Consider the following 16,731-nt stretch of genomic DNA (forward strand, 5'->3'; position numbering starts at 1 on the left):
TAACTTTTGACAATTTGCCCGTTTTTCCATGGGTCACAGCTTTTCACAAAGCCTGCACTTCTCTCATCAAACTATAAACCCAGGCAAAATCAAAAATTCCTCTCCTTACCCGGCTTCCCAGGCCTTCTGTATACACATATATCCTCAAGAAAGAAACGTACGTTCTTTGCAGATTATCTCCAAGCCATTTAAGGCTGCTGGGCGGCAACACGCAGAGGCAGACCTTTCCTACAGCCATTTGCGGGACCCTGGCTCCGCCGTGCGGCACCCGGCGCTCCGCAGGCCGCCACCACGGGCGGCCTTTCCGCCCGGCGCCTGCGAGAGCGGTGCGAGGCCGTGCCGGGGGCACCGAGAGACGCCCGCTTCCCCCGCGCTGCCGGCCGAGGCGCCCAGCCCGGCCACGCTCCCTCCGCCTCGCCTGGCAGCGACGGCCCGCGCCGACATGAACGCGGGGGAAGGTTTCTCTCCCCTCGCCGGCCGCGGCCCGCTCCGCCACCCGCCCGCCCCCGCCGGTGGGAGGAGCGGGGAGCGGCCCCGACCCCGCGGCCGCCGGAATCGCGGGCGGCCGAGCAGGCGGAGCCAGCGCGGCAGCGGGCAGCTGCGACATGTCGCACCCGTCCCCTCTCGCCCGGCCCAGCAAGCCCTGCAACCCCCGCGCCTTCTTCGATGTGGACATCGGGGGCGAGCGAGGTGGGGAGGGGGCGGGAACGGGCCCTTGCGGCAGGGACCCGGCGAGACCCGCGCGGTGGGGCCGGGGCCGGGGCGCCCCTGAGCGGAACGCGCGGGGCCCGGGCCGGGCGGCGGGGAGCGGGCGGGAGCGGCGCGGCTCAGGCCCGGGCCGGGCCGCGGGGCGGAACGTTCTCGACGGGGAGGGATCGTTGGGCTCCGGTGGCGCCGGGCCGGGCCGGGCGCTGCCCCCGCGGGCTGCGCGCACATCCGCCCGGCCCCGGGGAGGAGGAGAAACATGGCCCCGCCGCTAACAGGCCTCCTGTGGGGCGGGAGGGGGCCTGCCTGCGGGGCCCGGCGCGCTCCCTCTGAGGTTTCCCCGCCAGAATGAACAGGACCAGGAAATAGAACGCAAGATGGCTGCATTGGCACCCCATTCCCCCTGAGGGGGGAATATTCAGCTGAGGGAAATAGCGCTGGGTGATGCAGGGGAGCAGGTGCATATTCTGCCACTGGTGGCCCCCTGCAACACGTTCCCATACCAAGCCTACCAGTTCGCCCTAGCAAGCCTAGCGGACTGGCACAGTGCCCCGCAACACATAGGCCCTCGGCGTACCTACAGCAGCAGCCTGCTCCTGCACACGTTCTTCCACGTGCTGTCGGTGTGCCAAGCTCGGCCTCGATCGGAGCGACCCACTTGTCAGGCTGCGACTCCTGCCTTCGAGCCGTGGCCCTCCCTGCCACGTCTTGGGGACATGCCACAGCGTGCCAGGCCTTCCCTGCCTGCAGCCCCTGCCGGCCTGGGGTGCGCCGAGCGGTGGTGGTCTGCGGAGGTGAGGGTTCAGGCAAACTGGCGGTCCCAGTCATTCTCTTGGCATCGCCGGTGCTGCCGGAGGTCATGCAAAAATCTGGGCAAACGGTCAAAATGGAAATAAGAAAACAACAACATGGAAGCTGGGGTAATATTTGAAAGCGGAGCTTTTCAAAATTTGCACGGGTGAAGATAGATGCTGCCTTTTTCTCAGGATATTGCCTCTCATTTATTCATTCTAGTGCTCAAAAGAATAAAAGAAGAAAGTCTGTAAGATGATTTGCTTTTTATTGACTTTCACTTGTCTAATTTGTTTTCATCCTGTATTAATTAGAATTAATATATTTACATTTAGCTTCCGGTAGAGTGAAGTTATGTTAACTAATTGACTGTGAGGCTGATGAGAAAACGAGCATCAACTGACGGTGGTTGCTAGGAATGAGAAATAGCTCCCTGAGAAGCCAGTTTGTGAAAAGATGAGAATTTGACACAGAATCCATTTATCGACTGTTACAGGATCTGTTAGCTACTCAGGTTTCACTTCCTTTAGTTAAAACATGTACATTTTTGGTTTTAACGATTGCTTGTAGCCTCTGTAACTGTAAGTAGCCATTATTCATACGCATGTTAAGTATTACTGTGTCTTAGTAAAATTAGGGTTTAAGAGAATGAGGAGTAAGGCTGGTGTACATGTTTGGCATAAGCTTTTTTGATCAAATAAACGTCTCCACAAAACAGTCTTTTTTTAATTGTACCTAGTTTTGACTGAAAAAGCTACATATGTATGTTAAAATAGACATAAAATGAGTATGCATGTTAAAATACATAATTTGGCTTTAATATATGTGGGTGTGATGTCCCGTGCACATTTTTTTGTCAGAAAATGCATTTGGCATTTTTGGTAGTTTTTGGCAGAATCTGTCTTTATTCCCCCTAAATTATTCTTGATAGTGGAATTCATTGTTGGTAATAACCTTGCTAAAAACCTTATGTAACTCTGCCAGCGATTGCCATGGAGCAACCCCAAAATGTAAATTTAATAGTAAATTAAATAAAAGTAATCAAGTCTGAAACATTAATTTCCCTTGTCCTGTAATGCTCAACACATCACCATGCCAAGGATGGGACTTAAAAATATGGCTCATTCTCTTTTTGTCATTTCAGTTGGACGCATTGTCTTTGAATTATTTGCTGACGTTGTACCTAAAACTGCTGAAAATTTCCGTGCGTTATGTACAGGAGAGAAAGGAACCGGGCCTACCACTGGGAAACCTCTCCATTATAAAGGATGTCCTTTCCACAGAAGTAAGTTCTATGAAATCCTCTGTTTTCCTGTTCGTAACAGAAGTCCTCCATTATCAGTATTTGAAATAATGTTAAATAATATTTTGGAGCACTTGTTTAAGAAATAACTTGACTGAAAGTAAGTTTTTGACTTTTTGACCCTCCTAATGACTAGATGTTTTTACCATGCATTGACAATAGTAAATTATAAATTTACTAGTAAGTCAGTAATAGTAAAACTAGTTTACTATGAGTTGTGAATAGGTTGAAATGGATTTCAGGTAAAGGATTAAACATCAAGTAATGTCCACCTAACTGAAAAGGAGTACTTAGGGGAGACTTGATAAATAAAAGGTGATTTTTGGTTTTATTTAGGCGCAGGTGCTGGTGACAGGGATTGCTCTTCATCTCTGAATTGTTTTTCTTCATGCCTTTCCTGCCTTGCTGCTGTATTTTGTAATTATTTTCTTTTACAGTTATTAAGCAATTCATGGTCCAGGGTGGAGATTTCTCAAACCAAAATGGCACAGGTGGAGAAAGTATATATGGTGAAAAATTTGAAGATGAAAACTTTCATTATAAGGTACTCTATTGAAAATACTAATTGTATTCAGTTTTCGAAGTTTCAGTGATTTTTATTTTTCATGTTCAGAATTGGCACTCTTTAGTCCAAGGTTAACGTATTTTTAAGCAGTGGAAAGAATGCAGCAAAAAAGCCCCAAACTAGTTTGTCCTTAAAGTCTTTGTTGAATACAGAACAAATACATGCATGAATACATATAAAATGAGGTCAACCTCATTAAGACAAAGACTGCCATTGTTTACATTTTCTTTTTAATTGCACCATCAGAAATTAATTTGAAACAATATTTTAGTTCTCATTGAAGTAGGGATGTTATTTTAAGAGTGGCAAATTTTGTCACTCTGAAGCGTATACAGTATGTTAGCATTAAATGGATTTTATGCTTTTTTTTTGTGTACTAATAACATTTGTAAGATCAGATGTGAGAAATACCTTTCTTGTTTAAGACGTGGGGAATTCATCCAATGGTGGATTGCAGAATTAATCCAAAGGAAAATCTAAAAGAAAGCATTTTCCCCACTACAGTTATTTTCAGTGATATGAGAAGTAAAAGGCTTTTTATGAATGGCTTTTTTTCACCCAAAATGTTGGAAAAATGTGCTGTGAACAAAGCAAGTTTTTGAATATGCAGAGGTCTCGATTTGAGGATGTCATTTTAAGAGATGCTGGCTTTGATGGCAGAAATTCCTACCCCTCCCATTACGTATTCCCACTTCTGTATCAGAGCTCACTATTTCATTACTAGCAACCATTAGTGCAGTCCCACAAGCAGTTTTGTCAGCCCAGCTGTGGGAAGAGAGGAGGGAGCTGTCCTTCGAGAGTAGGAAATTCTAAAACTGTCTTTGTCCTCGAAATCAACATCTAGTGACAGCAGGAAGACTGCAGGTGCATGTGCTTTAAAGACACAACAAGTACAATTTTTGAACAACAGTTTTCTCAAGACGTGTCCTGTGTCTTTTTTGTTTCTTTTGCAAATGCATAACCTTCAAAATGTCCATTACCATTCTTCAGGCTTCTCTTTGTCATCAAAATCAAATGCAGTTGATGCCTCCAGGGTCTGTCTTTTGACATAAGATTGACTTCTTTTTTATCCTTTTGAAGAAGAAATGTTTGCCTTCTGTATTTTTAAATCTTTTCTTTTTAAGCATCTTAGTTCTACCTTTCTTTAAAAATGGGTATTCCAGAAAGGGAAGAAGACTGCTTTTCACCATACTGTACAGCAGATCTGTGTACCTTAAGCCTATAATTTATACCATATTTGAAGATCTCCAAATTTAAGTATTACCTGTACACTGTGGCTTACATTTTTTGGCTAGCAGACTTAGATATTGTGGAAAAAAGCGGAAACCATAACAATTGTTCTGAGTGCTCATCTGTGTTCTCAGCTGTACATAAAGGGCTGTGTGGCTGGAAACAATCCCCTGTGCTTGAACTATCAGTAGTCGCATCTTGAACCTGGGTGGGAGTACTACCTGGAAACAACAAAAATAACACGTTCTGCAAGTATCCCTTCCAACAGCCAGGACACCCGCTGTTGTAGGTGTAACAATTCTCAGCACAGGCATTAACCATTTTCATATCGTGTTATTATGTGATAACATATGAATGACTCCTCAATGACACTGACTAAAACACTTACAGACATCGTTGTCCCGTGGTTGAGACAAAGCCCTGACTGCAATTGTGCTTACCTCCAAACAGTATTTTAGGAAAAGAAAGTATGGCAATCCTCCACTGATCGGGCAGCAAAGTCTGTGACCAAGTCTGGAGCAATAGCTGGAAATGTAGCTCCAGCATTCATCATAGAGTTAATTACAGTTGTGAGAGGATGTTCTCTGAAGTCTGACACTTGGTATAGTGGTGCCCATAGCACTGCTGCTTGAAGTTACTCTTCTGCATTAGTCCTTGTCACAGGATCTCTAACTCCCTGAAGAAGGAGACTGTGTCATCGTTACTTTTTTGGTTGTACTGTCAAGTGAGATCTGGAGGTAATTATGAATGGAATGCAGATGATCCCCATTTCTGTACTTCTCTGACTGCTCAGCTATAACAAAAGTTGTCAATGTGCCAGGGATGAGTTGAAGAACTCACTTGGATCTTGTACAGAGTCTGGGAGCTGAATTCCAATCATCTGTTGGCCAAGTATGTTAGGATTTTAGTGGGAGTTAAAATGCCTCTACTATGTAGAAATTCACTGAATCTTGCACTTCATCTAGCAGTCCTGCAAAATGTCCTCAAACCACTGTCTCGGACAACATTGAGTTGGTTTTTTTGACACTTGAGGACACTGGAGCTACCTGTTTGTTCTTGTGTTGTTTGTATGGTTTCCCTGTAAATTGCAATAAACGGCAAGACTTTGTCAGTAGTCAGCTTACCATGTCAGATCAATCCCCCTAGGCTTTTTTTGGTGTCACTTCTCCAGCTAATGGCTGTGCTGTTGTGGAACACCCAACTGACACAGTCCTCAAGCAGTGTTGTTACCATGGCATAGTTTTGCAAGCCTTGAATCTGTCAGAGAATCTGATTTTCTCCAGACTTTTTTACTTGCTTTATAAGCTTACAAAATGACAAGCAGAAACCATCACGGGAAAGACTATCTATCTATCTATCCGCAGTGTTTTTTCAAAACACTCATGGCAAGAAAATACATGAGTGATGACAGTTTTGTTTATAAATAGGGACTCTCATCATGGGAATAATGTTGAGACTTGGTCCCAAACGAAATGGGGTTGCATGTCAGTGTGAAGATCAGAGCCACCAGACTGCTGTCCGTAACCTTCCAACTTGTCCTCCAAATCTTTACAGGCAAAAGGTAAACGTGCAGGTGTAAGGCAACACCAGAGCTTATTGTTACTTGGCTCTTTGTTTACAAACCATTGCTGTCTAGCATTAGTTGTAATTGAAAAAAAAAAAAGAAAAGTAAGATTTACAGGTCTTATTCTGCCTCTTGGGCAGTGAATCAGTGACCAGCCTCAAATGGTATTTGCAAAAACCTCCTATGGGGGAACCCTTCTGATTAACTTGTTTGCCAGCAACTACGATGCAGAACGACAGATGTTTGTTTTGGAGGCTGCATTCCTGCAGGCTTGCTACCAGATGCCTCTTTTGCTGTGGAACACAGGCTTCCTCTGTGTCATTTGCCATCTCTGATTCCCAGGATGAGTCTCAAGATTAGAAGAGACAAAGCCAAGATTATTCCAGTAGCTTTCTGTTGGCTAGGTGCAATTCTAGCTCTCAGCTGTACAACCTTTTCCCAGAGTTCCTGAGCCAAATCCTGGTTGAAAGATTCAGACTCACTGTGCTGTATGACCAGATGAACACCTCAGGCAAGGAGTTCTCCCTGCTGCCATGGAAATCCAAACACTGTATGGGAAAACAGTTTTCGAAACAACAGGTTCTTCAAAGTGGTAGAGGCTATAGGGACAAACCAGATGCTTAAATACAGCTGTTTCAGACTGTTGTCTCGAACTATCAACCTCCCGTTGAGCTCTGAGGACTACTTCACAGCAGTTTCTGCTTCCATCTCCTCTGTGCTGTTATACTTTTTTTTTTTGTCCTCCGCTCCTCCCCACAGTATCAAGTTTCTTAGGAATACCACAGCTTGCATGCTTCAGTCAGTGAAGCATGTACCAGTGTCTTGGTATAACATACTGACTTAAGTTAAACAGAGTTCCTTGCACTTAATAACCAGATCAGCTTGGGGAGAATAATATCTTAATGACTGTGTTATGCCAGTTTAACAAGAGATTCACAACACATGAGAAGTACATTTTTGCAGTACAAGTGAAAATGAAATAATCTGTATGATAGAGCAATATAATTCTTATTTCAAAGAAGGAAAAAGTACTTATGGGAAACAAGATAAACAATATCTTCTCCTGTTGGGCTGTTTAATAAATTTTTGTTAGTTTGTGGCCTGGTAGCATAAGCCAAAATAATTAGATGGTTAAAAGTCCCAACAGAATAAAAACTGTCTCTCTAGGAAAGTGAAGGAGTTAAAAACACCCCACCAACCTTTAAATAATAAAGACCACACTCCCCTAAACCCCATACTTCTACAACATACTTTGTGTAAGTAGCCCATATAAAATTAACAATACATACCCATCTTGAGAGTGCAACATTAAAGTTGGTTTAAGTGGTGTTTTGCTTTGTTTCTTGAGGCCAGTGGTCTTGAATAATCCAGTGAGAAACTTGAGATATCTCTTGGGTGATCTGTCTAAACTCAGCAGCTGTGCAGGGGATTGAGTGTGCAAGAAGCAGACAGATGTTACAGCATCAAGTCACACATGTGGCTCTGCTTGCTAGTCTGCTAGGTGGCAAGTAAAGATGCAGAGCTGGGCAGTTTGCCCTCTTCAGTCATGATAGGTAGAATTAGTTGCCAACTGTATGTAACTGTCTGGTTTACCAAGTTGTCAGTATGGCTGGCCTTGCTATATATATTAATAGCCTTACAGAATCTCAGGTATGGTTTTATAACAGATATTTTATATGTTGGTTGTGACTTTTTTTTTCCCCAATGCAGCATGATAAACCAGGGCTGCTGAGCATGGCAAATGCAGGACCCGGTACTAATGGCTCTCAGTTCTTCATTACAACGGTGCCTACTTCTCACCTGGATGGGAAACATGTGGTGTTTGGCCAAGTGATCAAAGGAATGGGTGTAGTTAAAATATTAGAAAACGTTGAAGTAAAAGGAGAAAATCCTGCTAAGGTAAGCAAAATCCAAAGCACTTAGGGATGATGTTTATTCTTCCATTATATGATGTATATTCATTTCTTCTAAATGCTTGGTGTAATGTTTAGAACTATTAAATGTTAGCCAGTTATTTTTACTAACAGTGTTAATTTCCATTTTACTGTTCTTGTTAAGAGGCTTTGTTCTTTTGCTGTAAATTTACCCTGCACAAACAATTGATTTATTCGACACAGCTGTGAGGGTGGAAGCCTTTACCAGGGTGAAGGTGGAAATGCACAGCTAGAAGCGTAGGATGGGTGACAAAATTAAAAGGTGGAATTCACAACCCTACCTAAGTGATACGTAATTATTAATTTTATGTCAGAAGTTGTTATATTTCTGGAAAAGCAATCTCTGTAGGTCATGTCAGTTTGTGGTTGTTTGAAAAATTAATACCTCCATAACTTTAGAAGACTTGGCATTTTGGGAAAGAACCATCTTCTCTAATGTAGTAGAACTTCTGTGTCTTGCGTTTTGCTGCAGCTCACCTTGCTGCCAGTTCCTTTTCCAGCCTCTCCGTGGAGCATGGCTATGGTGTTCTTGGAACGCTGCTCCTCTGAAGGCAACACTTCCTGTGATAAAAGCCTTTTTGATGAGGAAAGGCTAATGATGCAATGGGTTCCTGAAATCAACGCACCCAAACAACAGATGAAAAAGCATTTTTACTTAATTTCAAAGAGCACTCAGAAGTTGTAGGTTTTTTGGGGGAAATTGTCTTAATAAGCAATACTGCTACTTACACTTTATTTTTTCAGTTGTGCGTCATTGCAGAGTGTGGAGAGCTAAAGGAAGGAGATGATTGGGGAATTATTCCCCAGGATGGATCTGGAGATGCTCATCCAGATTTTCCTGAAGATTCAGATATAGACTTGAAAGATGTAAGTATTTTTCTTTTAAGGAATTTTACAGAATGCAAGACTTGTAGGTAATCTGAGTTACACGGTGTCTGTGATGATGTTCACTAAGCCTTTTTTCTTAAAAATTGATTAAGGTCCTGATTAAATTGTGACACTCAATTTTAGGAAAGAGAATGCTGTGGGAGGGGATTGCTATCTCTTTTTCAGTGTGAAATGCAGCTGATTTTTTCCCCAGTAACTAAAAACACACTTACAATTATTACACTTACTGTTTTTCTGTTCTTCGTTTCTTTTTACTTTTGTTTGTGCTGTAGTGACAAATTGCAATTACTAGAACTCCATCCTGCAGATGACTAACTTAATGTTGTACCTACACACTTTTTTCTGTGCAACTTTTTAAATATCCACCCTTAAAAAGATTTTGCCTCACTTACTTACTAGAAATAATAAAAGATCAACCTTTTAAAAAATTTTTTACTACATCAGAGCTAGTTGTTCTCAATTCCCAGTAGTTGTTTGCTTTTCAAGTTGTTCAAACTGAAGGAAGACCTGTTGTTGAGAGTTAGGGAGCAGACTGGTGAAAGCAGCTCTTCTGCAGGTTTTTACTTTATCATGAAAGTGAAATAGACTAACTGTGTAAATCAGTGTTTTGTGACAGGGCAAAAAAAAGGGGGCTGCACGTGTAGATTCCAAATACAGAATTAGAATAGTAAAAAAACATTACAGCTAGAAACCAGAAACTCCTGTCTGGCTATTGAGAAGCACTTCAACTTGTGAAGATGTTTTTGGATAGCATTTGCTGGGGTTCAGAACTGAAGTTGGCAGGCACCTGCCTCCTTTAACTTTAAACTTGTTCATGTAAACTAACTACAGAAACCATGGTGACATTGGTCTCATGTTTTGATCAGTTTTTTTCAAGGTCATTAATTCTAGTAGGGTAGAAGTGTAAACTGATAGTATTACAAATGGCAACATATACACATTTGACAGAGCTTAAGACAACTCTAGTATAGACAGCGGTAATTATAAACTGTTTATTGCCACTGGAAAAGTAACTTAACACTTGAAATGTATGCCATTCTGGAAATAGAAATGATAGATTTGATAAAGACAGGCAGTTCTTTTTCTCCTTCCATAGATGTTTTTAGTGTTTTGAGAGACGGAGAATTGTGTTGATACGGCTTCTAGTTTGAGAGCGTGCAGAGTTCAGGTGACTAACACCATTTTGAGAAGCAGAAGACAAAATTTTCTCAGGAATAAGGCTGTCTTGGTTGAATACTTTGATTGTTAACATGTCTTCTTTTCTATGAATAATGGTCAACACCTTTATATATAGCTCTGTGTGGGTGGCAGCATTTAGGGGAAGGAGTTGAACTGCTATGTTGTCTCTGGTATTTTCTCACCCTTTATACTGTAGAAAACCCATTAGGAATTTCATCTTTCAGACTACTGTGTTACGCAAAGTAGAGCCTATTATAGGAGTGGTTTGAAGCTAGTATTTTTCTAAAATTGGAATATTTTTATTCAGAGATTTTATAATAATCTTTTAATGAGGATGGACATGGGATCCTACTGTTAAACATGAAGTAATTCAAGTCTTCTTTCATAAGTACATTCATACTTCATATTTTCCATCTATTTTATTAGGTTGACAAGATTGTGGTCATAGCAGAAGACATAAAGAATATAGGAAATACTTTCTTCAAATCGCAAAATTGGGCAGTGGCAGCTAAAAAGTATAGTAAAAGTTTACGGTAAGGCTATCATCATTCAATCAGGTAGTTCCTGTAACCCAAATTAATACTGCTATCAAGCAATGATATGTGCATTTAAAAAGTGCCTGTTGCTGTGCTCTTTTCTTTTTCTTTTTTTTTTAAAAAGAGCTTTCTGAATCTGGAAAACATCTGGTTGATTTTTAGCTACTTATTCAAGTAGGTCTTCTACTCATTGCTAGGTAAGAGCTATAGGCAGGAAGTATTGTTTAGAACAGACGAATGCTCCTTTTTTAATACTCTTGCTGTGCTGGTGCATTACTAGGAAGAAAAGCACAATAGTATACACAGGGTAGTTAATGGACAGGAAAGGAGCGAGATACTTTTTCTCTGATTTCTAAAAAAGAGTAGGTTTAGGAAATTGATAAGTTCAAGAGAGCGTACCCCCAAATGTGACCCTTATTCATTATTATTTTTTCTGAGGCTCCATACCATCATCCTGACTCCATGTATAATTCAGACTTGCCTTCAAAATCATGGTCTTTCTGCTTTTGTTTCCATACTGCTCTTTTCTTCTTTTCATGCTTTTTGCTTTATGTCTATGAGCTGCTTCTAAAAATTTTTTTTTAATTATACTGACCTTTATCCCTACCTTCTTAATGATCACTGGTTAACTAGCAGTAACAATAATGAAAGAACAAGAATTCAGGCATATTTAATGCTACAGCTGAGGTTTTTAACTGACTGGGTTTCAAACAAAATGAAAAATTAAAAAAATAAATTTCATAAAAATGAATCCTTTAATTACAGATATTAACCCAAGATGCAATGTCTCCCCCTGCCCTCAAAAAGCCCATCATATAGACCAACAGAAACCCTGAACTAAATAGGATTTCTATGTAAACCTTTTAGAAATCATACAGAAAAAAAGGCTGGAATGGATCTTTAAGGAACTTTGGGTTGTATCTGTGCATTTCCTCCCCCCATTCTTAGGTAAATATCAGGTATAATTATGCCATTCCTTACAATTAGTTGTCTTGCTCACTCTTAAGCACACCCAATGAAGGCTTTTCCAGTTTGAGTAGACAGCTTCTATGTGGTCCTTATCCGTCCTTGTGGATGGAAAGGATAGTAACTTTTCTAGACTAAACAAATCTGATCATTCCAGCTCTTCTTTATAAGTCATACTTTTGTGGACATGCCCTGTTGTTGTATCTTAAAATCTAATACTTTACGTAAGATGGTGTATGTTAGCTGGCACTTCACCAGAACTGATAGGAATAGAATAGCTCTTATCTCCCATGTCTTATGTACAACTCACCTAGCAAACCACCTGGCGATGTTGTTTGTTTCTTTTTACCAGCAGTAACCATTATAACCTTCTGTTCTTTTTCTTGTCTTATTGCTGCTTAACCATTTTTTTAAATGTATTTTATATGTAAGAATTGACACTTTTTTTGTCAAAAAATTATCACTTCCTATTGTCTCCCTTGATATTATCTTACTGATTTCTTTGACTTGGAAGCTCTAATTTTATTTCCAGAGTGGTTGCAGTCTTCCATGTTTTGGTGTGGTTTATAAGTGTATTCTGTTTGTTTTGAACATAACACAGTTTTGTATTATAACTCTCCTTAGTTTTTTACCCTTTTCTCTCTCTTCTGGTTCTCATCTTTTGCATGATGCCCAGCAAGTGGAAAAATCACTGGGACTATGTCTAATTTACTTTTAAAGTATTGCTTATTTCTGTGGTCCAAAGTTGTATACAAACCATGCAACACTCAAAAGATAGAGCGTGCAAAAATTGAACTTACATAGGCACTGATCTGCAAAGACTGCATTAATCATGGCATGCTTAAAATGTGAATGTATGCAAACACACAATTTTTATTTTTTAAATAAAACCACAGAAGTTCTATCATGTAGGCCATTAAAAGAATTAGGACTTTTATATCCACAGCAGACCTTTGCCACTTGAAATAAAAAACTGACAGCATCAGCACATTCTAAATTAAGAAGAATGAGATACAGTTTGCCTATGAAAGAGAGATGCAGTAAATGATGTGGCTTAGTTCTGAACCAGTGTCAGTTTTGAAGTTTAGGGAAAAAAGTCATGAAGGTGGACTGTGGAAAGAGGGTGGAGTTACTAATGCTCACAAGACACCCTCCTTTACAAAGTAAAGTTAGCTTCAGCTTTTAGCCATAAATGCCTAAATTAATTAAAATATTACTGAGGGAACTGAAGAAGAGATGAAGGTTCCCATGAATGTGGAAGGTGCAGTGGTGGTGTTGACTTTTTGCCACTGATGAGCAACATGTTTTTTGAGAGTAAACAGTAATTGAGATAAATTCTAATGGTTTCATGCCATCTAGAATACTCTAAGGAAAAGAATGCTGTTAGTACAGTGGAGGGATAGGAGTTACAGGAAGACATTTGCCAGTGAGTTCATCTTTTTTGTCAGGGTAGGTCTTACATATTTAGTTTAATAAATATTTGTAATAGTGGAATTGAAGCTGCTTTAAAAATACCAATTTGGAGAGGCCAGTTCACACATCTGTGGAAAGATAGCTAAGGGCAGAACAAAATAGAAGTTGCAACACTAATACATGCTCTTTGTAACTCTGTTTTTTCTGCAGGTATGTAGAAGCTTCTGAAGCAGTGGCAGAGGAGGCAGACAAACCAAAGTTAAAGACTGTTGCTTTGACCTGTGTTTTAAACATTGGCGCTTGTAAACTAAAACTGTCGGACTGGCAGGGAGCTATTGAAAGCTGTTCAGAGGTAAGTTTAATGTTTAGTAGTTTGATTAACAGTTGGCCTATATAGAAAATGGAGACTGAAACTACAAAGCTTTGAGAGTCTTCTGACAAGCTTATGATTTGAAAGTAAGCAAAGTAGAAGGCTGATTGTGAGGTTATTACTAACTTTCCAGTATGTGGCTTTTTTAAAAGATTTTGAAATTGAAATTACTCATTAGAAAAAAAACAAAAGAGGGCTGTTGCTTACTGCCAGAAAAAAGGCACACTGTCATTGTCAGTTTTGTTTCCTAAGAGCAGAGCTGATTTTTATATTACAAAGAGTTAAACTGTCTTCAGTGAAACAGGAATACTTTTTTCTGGAAGACTAGTATAAGCAAAATGTTTTACTTGCTTTTAGATTTGGTGGTCTTGTATTTTATTCATTGAAGTGACTTTTCTAACTAAAGCCCTTTTGGGTAGGCTTAGTGGTGAAATGAAACCAGTGAATAGGAAGAAAGAAGGAAGGAAACAATAAATATGGAAATATTGAAAAATAGTAGAATTAAAGAAAAAAAAAAGGAACAGTGACATTAGGCATACTGACAGAATTAGTACACTTGAGGCAACTTTTTAAATAATTCAGTAAAACTCCAAAATTTTGAAGAAACAGAGTAAAGAATGCTCTTATCTGTTAGCAGAGGATCCTGAGCAGCATCTCCTAGGGCTTCACGCTGAAAGCAGGAGTCTTGGCTAATCTGTGTGTGAGGGGTCTTTAGAGAGCTGGCTTGCTTTCTAGCCTGCTGACGGTGTTACCACATGGAAAACTTTCATAAACCTATCTTCAGAATGGACAAGTGGGGGATGGGGAAAGAAAAAAAAAAAAAGAAAACTGTGTAATGTGATACCTGTCATCTAGAAAATGGTAAAAATTGAAACAGCATTTAAGTGTTACAGATATAAATTATTAATCATGATACTTGCCACTGAGAAAAAAAAAACACAACTTTTTTTTTTTTAAGATTATGGAATTGTTAGATAAAGGCAACTCCATAGCTGTAATAGACCTCTGTAATGTATTCAGCTTATGCCTCATCACAAGTGTTAAACAGTGTATCAGTGTTTTAATCAGAACACCAGTTTCCTAAGATTAAGTAGTAGAGTTCAAGGTAATTGTTAATGAGAAACTATACACTTTCACTTTTATGATTTCCTAAGGCTAAAAGCATTTTAAAGTAACAATCTAATACATGCATTATTTGATGTAAATAAAGAATTACAAACGGCTGAACCTGTTCAAACAAACCTTCCTTTAAAATAGCTGTAAGCACAATGGTCGAGCTAAAAACAAGGAATGCTACCTGTGTGTACACAATACGGACACCTAATTTTCTAATTCTTGACACAGAAGAGGCTCTAGGCTTTAGAGCAGAGAGATCAAGATGAGTGCCCTGAGTCATACTTCTGTTATATGAACAGCCAATACTGAAGGAATTTTTAAAAATCTGGATGCATCGTCTAAATGTCTATAATTCTTAATTAACAAATTGAAGTTAATAAATGAAATTAATAAAGCCACACATTCATGCAAAGAGATTTCCTCTAATCACTAAGAAACTATATTCTTTAAAATAATAAAAAACCAAAGACACACTATAGAACTCTCTACAATAAGAAAAAAGAACGCAATCTTCACAGGCAAGAAAACAAAACACCTAGCTAGCCAAATTAACTGAGGTACTCTGAAAAAAAATAAGTAATCAAACAGTGGAACATCTCTTTGCCCAGCTACTGTATTTCCCATTTTGATACTGTAATATTAGAGCTGGCATATACACATTAGTGAAACCATTCAGCTCAAAAAAGGCATCATGACTGGAACTTGGTAAGGTTCCTGAAGCATGAGATGGATTGCTTGTACATATCTTTCTTGCCTACAGTGAAAAAAGCTTTACAGGAAATATGCATGTTTTCTTTATGATGCCATTTGAGGTATTTTTGGTGTGAAGGAAGAAGCTGCAATATAAAGAGTTGTACTGTGAGACTCAAGGTTAGGATAACTTGAACTGCAGCAACACCTTTGCTTTGACAGAGAGAGATACAGATATATATCTATATCTATCTATCTATATAGATATATACAGGTTCCATTTTATCCTTATGTATGCTTGTCCTTCACAGAAGACTGCTTCTGGTGCAGTGGTATTAAAACTGATTAGCTAGCTATTCAGTGTGCTACAATATACCATTCCTTTTTACACAGTTAATGTTTTGACAGCTTACCCTCAAACCAGCTTGGGAGATTGTCTGCTGGTGTGAACTGTGCCATTTGTGGAGATGGGAGGCTGTGAAATACATGAAATGTTAATGTGACAATTTTATTAAATTTACAGGCTCTTAAAATAGATCCAGCAAATACTAAAGCTCTCTACAGACGGGCTCAAGGATGGCAGGGAATAAAAGATCTCGATCAGGCACTGGTAATGATCACAATATTTAATTTTTTTAAAAAATCTAAACATTTAATCAGAACATTAATTTATATTTCTCTTTTATTTAAGGCTGATCTTAAAAAGGCTCATGAAATAGCCCCTGAAGACAAAGGTAAAATAAAGCTGTTTCTTTATAGATTCTTTACTTTTTTTTTAAGAATGTAACAAAGTAACCAGGGTAGTATTTAGTAGGAAATCATACCAGTGTGATGCCCAGAATCTAACAGCTTAAATGCTGATGTATTGAGCACAGAGCCCACTGAGATGGAAAACCTGTTTTTGTACAGCAGTGATGTTTCTGGTGTGCTAGGTAACCTGCTTATGTAGGTCAACAGCATGCCTCTTGAACCATCTTCCTCTCTCACAGGGGCCTTATTAACTTTCTTAATTTCCTGATCTAATTGGGTAAGATTTTTAGCTCATAAATTCTGTGTTGGCACCAATACTATGCTTGATACACCCTCCTCTACCTGGTTACCTTCCAGGTGAAACCTAGTAAGGGACAAGTATTTTTTGCTGCTAGTATCTGACCTAATAGAAGATTAAATGCAGTTTTGCTATACAAAATATAGGTAATTTGCAGCAGTGTGATCTGGTCTTGACATATGAGACCTAATGTAAAGAGATTACTATAACTGTATCATGGATTTTCTTTTTAAGCAGCTATCCAGACGGAAACGCTCAAAATCAAACAGAAGATAAAAGCCCAAAAGGAGAAAGAGAAAGCAGCTTATGCCAAAATGTTTGCTTGATTTTTTTTTTCTAAGCTTCTAAATCTATGCACTAACTCGTGCAAAACGATAAAGGGAACTGCTTCTTTCGTTGGCCCTGTACTGCAGTTCTCAGCGTTTACAACTC

At 39.7% G+C, this 16,731-nt stretch overlaps 1 protein-coding gene across 1 annotated transcript; it reads left to right on the forward strand.

Moving 5' to 3' along the window:
* The first annotated feature begins 528 nt into the window (after nucleotides 1–528).
* Nucleotides 529–16,676, forward strand: PPID (peptidylprolyl isomerase D). The gene is made up of 10 exons (XM_072861707.1): nucleotides 529–690; nucleotides 2,642–2,782; nucleotides 3,238–3,344; nucleotides 7,870–8,058; nucleotides 8,838–8,960; nucleotides 10,587–10,693; nucleotides 13,286–13,427; nucleotides 15,775–15,861; nucleotides 15,943–15,985; nucleotides 16,537–16,676. The coding sequence occupies exons 1-10, from the start codon at nucleotides 606–608 to the stop codon at nucleotides 16,623–16,625; spliced, it is 1,113 nt and encodes a 370-aa protein (XP_072717808.1). The 5' UTR covers nucleotides 529–605; the 3' UTR covers nucleotides 16,626–16,676.
* The last annotated feature ends 55 nt before the right edge of the window (nucleotides 16,677–16,731 follow it).

This window comes from Ciconia boyciana, chromosome 5 (genome assembly GCF_034638445.1).
Source record: "Ciconia boyciana chromosome 5, ASM3463844v1, whole genome shotgun sequence".
Taxonomy (NCBI): Eukaryota; Metazoa; Chordata; class Aves; order Ciconiiformes; family Ciconiidae; genus Ciconia; species Ciconia boyciana.